General features: G+C 51.8%; 1 protein-coding gene across 1 annotated transcript; it reads left to right on the top strand.

Moving 5' to 3' along the window:
* Positions 1–861: 861 nt before the first annotated feature.
* On the top strand, positions 862–1,734 carry LMXM_12_0490 (hypothetical protein, unknown function; the record flags this gene model as incomplete). Its single annotated transcript, XM_003873105.1, has 1 exon — positions 862–1,734. One exon carries the CDS (start codon positions 862–864, stop codon positions 1,732–1,734), a length of 873 nt encoding a protein of 290 aa, XP_003873154.1.
* Positions 1,735–7,995: the final 6,261 nt, after the last annotated feature.

Below are 7,995 nucleotides of genomic sequence, written 5' to 3'. Positions count from 1 at the left end.
GCACCAGCACCAGCACCAGCACCACCGAGAACTCCCGTCTGTCTCGCCCTCTCTCCTTCGAGTTTACTCGGGCGGTTTGTTTTGGTGTTTTTGGTTTCCTCCCTCGCTCGTCTGTCTGTGTGTGTGTGTGCATGCGTGCGTGCGTGTGTGCGGTTGTTCTGTCATTTCTTGTTTTTCGGTTCCCGTTTTGCTCTCGCGCGTGTTGGCGTGCGCTCTCTTTTATTTTTTATTTTATTTTATTTTCATTTCTCTCTCTCTCTGTGCTGCTGCTGCTGCTGCTCCTGCACGCTCTTCCACTTTCGCTTGTGCCTAGCTTTCTTCCTTTGCGCGTGGCTTGTGTGGTATCTTCTCCCCCACTTTCTCGGTTGCTCCTCCCCTTCAACTCTTCTTACGTTTTTTTCTTTTTTTTGTCTTTGAATTTCGTTTTAGCTCCGTTTGCGCGATCAGCTTCTCTCTGTCTCCCTCCCGTGTGTGCGTGCGTGTGTTATCTCTTCATCGTGGTTGGAGGCTTTTTTTTTTTACCTGACTCTCGAGGATAGGAAACCCCCTCCTCTTCCCCTCTCCCTCTCTCCCCACCAGCATATTTTTCGTCTTTCCATTGTTGCCCGCTGTGTGTGTGTGTGTGTGTCGCCCGTCGTCTCGGCGCTTGCGTTGTCGTTTACAGCTTCCTTGTTTTTTTTCCCCTTCTCCCCTCGCACGTGCTCCGCGTTGTGCGCATCCCTTTTTTTTTATTATTTTCGAGTGCCGCTTCTCTCTCTAGTAGGGCCTTTGTGACGCATGATGGCACACTTGCCTACACAAATGGCTGAGCGACTCCAGACGAGCAGCCCCTCCATCACCACCCCCACAGCGTCCTCTGCGATGTTGCCGGCGCCGCATTCATCAGCGAACACGAGACGCATTGCGAGGCTTGTCGTCGCCCCCGGGATCGCCACAGTAAGCGGGAGTGACGTCGCCTCTGAGTTCACAATGCCGCACATCAACGGCGCACCGCCACTCTTTTCGGAACCGGAGCACCCGGCCGTTGACAACGCTAGCGGGAGTAACGACACACGACTTGAACCAAAGGACCCGCACCTGGGCCTCATGCCGCACTGCCTCTCCTGTACCCTGCTCACATCTGCCGGGGTGCAGGAGCCCGAGGACGTCTATGGCCGCTCAATGCCATCGTCATCCGCCGTAGGCGCTGTCGCAGCGGCGCTGGGGGGTGTGGTGATGCCGACGCTTCATGCCTCCTCCACTCCTGGGGCAAGCACATCCATCATGCCTGCACCCACCGAGGCTCACAGTACATGTGGCTCACGCCCGCTCCAGCAGCACCGCTGGGGCGGCAACTACGACAGCGGCAGCCAGTGCGTGTCATTCCGCGGCGCCGATCGGAGCAATAATGTCAGCGGCTGTGGTCTGCGACTCGTTGGCGATGATGTGGAGTGGCTGCAGGGCAGCTTCGAAGACAGCGCGTCCTCTCCGAGGGAGGAGGTGCAGCTGTCGTGGAGGCATCTGCAGCGCCAACCGTACACGGGCAAAGGCAGCGCCGCTCGAGCGGTGCCGCCACCTCTCCACGATGTTCGGGAAGGCGCCGCTCGAGAAAAAGTGCTTGGGGCCCACTACCGTTTTGAGCGTGCGGTGCAGCCACAGCCGCAGGGGCAGGGCGTTTTTCTGAGCACTGAGGAGGAAAACTCCCAGGCAGCAGCCATGCTGTGGGCGGCGCAGCAGATGGCCGTGTTCGACTGATGGGGTCGGCCCGTGGTGCACGTTTGTGTGTGTGTGTGTGCCACATAGCCATATCCACAAACACCTCTCCATATCAAGCGGCTCACATTACAGTCGGTGCAGCTCAACTGTAGTCACCCCGTGCCAGCAAGCAGGGAGTGAAGAGGAACAGCTGATGGAGGCAGGTGCGAGGGGCGGATCGCCAGTACGCATGCAAAGAGTCCTGGGGAAGCTGTATCTGCGAAAGAGGGAGGGGGCGCATCAGCACGATACCTTCATGCCATGATGCAGGACGCAGCGATCGAGTGATTCGAAGACACAGACCAACTCCTCAAATGCGTACACCCGTGGCGTAAGGCACTGGAGCCTTCCCTTCCTTCCCACTCTCGGTCTCTCCGCGGTTGCCTCGCCTCATCGGCCACACACGCACACACACACACATACACACACACAGAGAGTTACTCAGCTATGGTGCGCCACCCACAAGCGAAATAGTGCGAAGAGAACAAATGAGGCAGACAACGTGTACTGGGCCATGCTGCGAAATTTACCGATAAGCGAAGGGCTCGTGAGGACTATCTTATCCGAGATGGCAGACCTTCCCTTCCTCCCTCCATCGTTTCCAACCCAAACAACACCACCACCAACAAAAAAAATTCTCTCGCTTGTTCGTTTTCGTGCCTTCTTTCGACGCTCTTTTTTATCTGTTGTTGTCGTCGTCGTTGTGCGGGAAATCTATCCGCCATGCGCGCCCTTTTTTTTGTGTACTTCTCTGTCGACTTCAGACGACGTGCAGTGCACTCCACGCCCCCCTTCCTCCTCACCCCCACCCCCTCATTCATCCACGGATATACCCCACACCTCCGCCTCTTACACGCAACAAACTAACCAGGGAAAAATGGAAAAGTGAAATCGGCAGACGCGTGTGCCGATGTATGATTGGATAAGCAGACAGAGACGTAGTCGCTCGAAAGTTTGTGTGTGTGGACGGATGTGCGTATATATGGATGTGTGTGGCTGTGTGTGGCTGCACTGGTGTGCACTGCCCGCGTACATGTCGTGTCAACGGATGGGGGGTCTAAGAGGGAGGGGGGGGGGATGGAACGGGTAGGCTGAAGATGAAAGAGCACGAACGCGCAGGGAAAGGAAAACGTGTGAGGCTGAGGGGAAAAAAACAACATATGAAGGGCATCCCTACGGATGCCTTCACTTTTTTTTTCCGCTGTCAGTTTCCCAAGTAAAAGTGAGAGCAAGAGAAAGAGAGAATGGCGGTAGTGGAGGGCCGCAGTGCGGCAGCTGTCCTTCTTGCTGTTGAAGGCGAACGAGCACGGGAGAAGGGAGAGTGCAGTGCGTTGAGCGCGAGAGGAAAAGTGTAGACCACCCGCACTAACGCAAGCAGTGGAGAAGCGCGAAAAGAAAAAAGAAACAGCTAACCACAAGGAGGGGCAAGATAAATGAAAGAGATGGACGAGCTAGCGTGGACTCGCATGCGTGCAGCAGTGACATATTTATGCGACGTAGTTTATCCTCCTGCTGTCCTCCGCAGTCTTCGCATGCCTTTTTTTTGTTGAACGTCCTCGGCTGCTTCCCCATGACTCCTCTCTGCCTGTGCTTGTCTGTCAACCCTTGTATTTGTGCCGGTATCGCGCACTTGCCCGTGTCTGTGCATCGGTGACGGTGTGATCGGTTGTGGTGGTATCGGTTGCTCACTCTTCCACGTGTGTGCGTCTCTGCGTGTAATCACTCTGGTTCTCTCCGTCTCCCTCTCAATTCGTGCACGCCCTCTGACACTCTTCCGACACGGCTCCTTCAACTTGTTCGTTATTCTTTTTATTATATTCTCGCCACTCCGCTGCCTGTTTCTTTGCTTTTCAATGTCTCCATCATGTGCGCGCGTTATGATTTTCTTTATATATATATATATTCGATGCTGCTCATCGACGGTGGTGACCCGTGCATATATATATATATATATATATATTTCCGTTTCCTCTTTTGTGTGTGTGTGTACTGGCGCGCGGCCGTATGAGCACCTTTGCGCTTGCTTTCGATGATTTGTATTTTTTTTTCTGTTCACTGATACTCCCCTCAGCTCGTATATACTGCTGTCCGTCTTTCTCCACTCTTAGTCGCTACAGGCCTTTTTTTACAAAAAAATGTTTGTGTGTCCTTTTTCATGATTTCAACGCGCACGTCATTCTTCTTTTGGTTTGGTTTTATTTCCCTCCCCTCCCCTCCAATCTCACGTGACCCTATCTGTTTTCGCTTGCGCTCAGTTTCAGCTTCCAGCGTGGTCGCTATTAGTACTGCCCCACAGCCCTCTGCTGTCGTCCCTTTTTTTCTCGCCTCTTTCACGTGATTTTGTTCATGTAATACATATATATATATATGTACATATAAACATGTGTGTGTGTGTGTCGTCTTCCTTTTCTACCTTTTTGTGTTTCCCTCATTCCGGAGGCTTTTGCGGTGTTTTCTATTCTTGTCGTGCACCACCGACATCCACCCCCCTTCCCCTTCCCCTCCCCCCTCCCACACTCTAGTCCGTGCCTCCCCCCGGGGGGGGGGCGGGATGCTTTTGCGTTGCCATTGCGATAGTTCTCTTTTTCATCCTTTTTTAAAAATATTTTATTTTCCTCTTTATTAGTATTATTATAATGATGAGTATCATCGACAACTGGAAAGAAAACCCGCACACGAGCAGAATGATTGTTCGTTGTGGTGGTGGTGGGCGGAACTGCCGGTTTCGAGTGTTGCCGGATGTGTGTCATTCGCCTCTTCGTTTTTATTTATCTATTATTAGTTTATTTCCTGTTTGTTCCCGTCTTTATTTCTGTGTGTGTGTGTGTTTGTGGTGTGTCGGTTGGCTTTCTTTTTTTTGCATTTTTTTTACCTCTCTGCGTATTTCTTTCTCCATTCCGTGTCCAATTTTTTTTTTCTTCTGTCGTTAATTCGTGATGGCTCTTTCAGTTGTGGCTCTCTTCCGTTTTCTTTGATTTATTTAGTTATTTATTTTTCCTCGCTTCTCCCCTCTGCGCAGTTTTTGTGTTTCTTATTATTATTATTTTCTCCTGTGTGTTCACGCTACGCCCTCCCTCCTCCCACCTTTCCTCCTCTCCCTACCTTGCGTCCCCGCGGGATAAGGAGAAAGGAACAACAACAAAAAAAAAAACATCGTGTTCAGTCACGTGCGCTCTTTCTCTGTTGACGCTCTTCTCGTTGTTAAACAGGCGAGGGGGGTGCGTCCATGTCTGTGGTTTTTGTGCCTGTTTTCACGGCTCGGCGTACGTGCCGGTGTTTGTGCCGTCGCTTCTTCGCTCGCCGAGCACTTTTTATCGAGTGATTTCGGCTCCTCCCTGCTTCTGGTTATGTCCGGAGAGGTGGACGTTTTCCTCACCGAAACTAAGCACGAAAGCAAGAACACACACGCGCACGCGCATACGTGAAGAGGGCGCGATGCAGAACCTAAGGAGCGTCCGAATAAATAAAGAGGTGAGGCAGGATTTCTCAAGCGTAGACCAAGGATCGAAAGAATGACAAGAGGCGAGTGGGTCGAGGTAGCTTAGCGCATCCCCAACCTTCCCAGACATCTACACACACACTCCCGGGATGTGGACCTCGCTATGTTCACACGATGGCACTTTTCACATCCCCTCTTCTACGTTTCTTTTTATTTTTATTTTTTCCGCTTGCCGAGCTCGCCGCCGATCCTTTCGTGTGTCGGTGAGGGCGATGAATTTGTATTTTTTTGTATTTTTTTGTCTACTTTTTCTTTTGGGGAGGCGGGGGGGGGACAGAGGGCTTTCCTTCCCCTTCCCCTTCCCCTTCCCCTTCCCCCTCCCTCCCCTTCCCTCCCTCTCTCCACTCTGCTCGTTTTCTGTTGTTTATGGTTCTCTTTCTCGCAGCCTTTGACGTGTGCCTGCGAGACTTGCATTGCCCTCGCTTTGGAAGCCTTTTTTTTTCTTCCTCGTCGCTGATTACGGCTGTTCTCTGCACGTATGCGCGCTCTTCGTGAAGTGCCGTGGTGCCGTGGTGGCTGATGCGCGTGTGTGCGGCTTTTTATCCCCCAGAGAGCTGAGCGACTTTTCATGGTGAACGACGGTGCAAAAACGCAGCGAGGCTGCAAGAAGCCGTACCGTGTTAGGGCGCGAGCGAAGGAATCAAATGGAGCGGGAGAGAAGAGGGGGAAAAAAGAAGGCGTGTGCAAGAAGCACGTCGTGCGAGCGTCCCAGAGACGTGTCCTCACCAAAATGCATGCGTGGAAGCTCTCACATTTAGGTACTCCGTGACAGTCACACAGCACGCTATGGCGAACAACAAACAACAAAAAAGGAGAGCGTTGAATGGGCAAAGCGCAATCAAAGATGTTGTCTGTCTATTCGTTAACCGTCGGAAAAGCAAAAAAAAATGCATGAAGGAGAAAATAAAACAGACGCGGCGCAGCATCCAGGGGTTGCGCGGCTCTCTCTCTCCCCCTCCCCCTTCTCCCCCTCCTTCTTCCGCACTTTCTCTCCCCAATGTTTCTCCTTTCTCCTCCCTATGGTTGTTGTTTTTCTTTTTTTTTCGTTCTCTGTATGCTTTTTTTTTCGCGTTGTTTTTCAGCGTTAGACATCGGACAAGTGGTGTGCCTGCAGGGGCGTGTGTGTGCGTGACGTGCTCGCAGGAGAGAGTGAAGAGAGGAAAAGCGGACGTTTTTTTTTATACCTTTTCTGGCGAGCACGTGCTCTTTAGCGCACGAGTTATGCGGCAGAAGACGCGAAGAGCGCCATGTCCGTCTCAAACGGCTCTTCGGAGGCAACGACAAGAGCCAAGAAACGCAGTGGAAAACGAAAACGCACCGAGGTCACGAAGACACGTGTTAGGCGTGTGCAACGGATGGAGAAGTGGGGTTCCAGATGAGCGGAACAAGGAACAACGTGAGAGGTACGGGAGATGTCAACGGAGGTTAAAGTCAAACCGGAACACTCGCCAGTAGCCGAAGGGAAACAAAGAGCGCGATGGAAACCACCAAAGGAAAAGAGGGGGCGGAGGTGCACAAAAGAACAACGTTTCCGCGTTCTTTTTTTTCTCCACGTATTATCCCTTGTGGACATGTGTGGGAGGCGACTGCCATGTCGTGGAGGCTCTCTCTCGCCGTCGTTGCCTTGCTCTCATCACCATCAGCACTTTCATTCGTGGGTTTCTTTTTTTTTTTGAAGGGCTCTCTCCTGCCGCGTTTCCTCTTCTCCCCATTCTCCCTCCCCCTTCTTTTTTTTGGTTGCGTTGCTGTCTATTTCTCTCTTCGTGTGTGTCTGTGTGTGTGTGTGTGTGCACGTCCACGGAGTCCCGGTTTGTTTGGTCACCTCTGCGCCCCCCCTTCGCTTTCTTACACCAATCTTTCGCTGACCCTTCTCCTTCTGTTCTATGTTTTTTTTTTATTTGTTTGTGCTCTTGATAAACGTCCTCCTGCCCTCCCCCCTCCCCCTCTTCCTCTTCCTTGGCTGTGTACCCTCGTTAAATGACGTATTTCTTTTGGATCTTTGTTTTTTCTTCTTGTGCCTGCTGCCCTGTTGCACGTCTGTGTGCGTTTCTCGTTGCCTTCTCCGACTCTATCTGTCTCTCGCACACACGCATGCGCACACGCACACGCGATACATGTAGCATCTTCCCTCTGTGTTTTCTCCGCGCCCCCTTTTTTCCTTATCTTTTGTGTCTTTCTATTTTTTTCTCGCTAGCGTGCGTGCGTGCGTGTGCCGTTCCAGTTGAGTAAAACAGAGGAGGAGGCAGAGAGAGAAACACAAACAGCAACACCATGCAGAAGAAAATAGGAACGACGATACATAACAGAAACAACACACACAGAGAGAGACACAACAGGGCGAGGCTGAAGCATGCCTTACATCCTCCAGTAACCCTCCTCCGGGGCGGGGGGGGGTATGTATGCGTGTTTGTGTGTGTTTGTGGATGAGCTGCTTATGTGTATATCTCTGCGTGTGACGCATCCTGGCATCCTCATGGTGCACGGACTCATACAGACAAAGCTCACACGCAGGCCGGCACACACACACACACACACACACACACACACACACGTACACTAAGCAAAAATACGAAAAAGCAACTGAAGCAGCAAAAGAATGCGGCACATCTTTGGTGCTTTTTGCGGCTGGTGTCTCCGTGTTTGGTGAAATTCGCTTTTTTTCTGTTTCATTCGCTTCTCTCCGTCTATATCCTGGCGCTTGTGGTGCATTTCTTTTCGCCTTCTTGCCCCTCTGTCTCATTTTTTTTTTTCGTCCCTCGTGT

The sequence above is a fragment of the Leishmania mexicana genome, chromosome 12, assembly GCF_000234665.1.
Source record: "Leishmania mexicana MHOM/GT/2001/U1103 complete genome, chromosome 12".
Taxonomy (NCBI): domain Eukaryota; phylum Euglenozoa; class Kinetoplastea; order Trypanosomatida; family Trypanosomatidae; genus Leishmania; species Leishmania mexicana.
The sequence above is the reverse complement of the archived record's forward strand: the minus strand, read 5'-3'. Positions and strand labels throughout refer to the sequence as shown.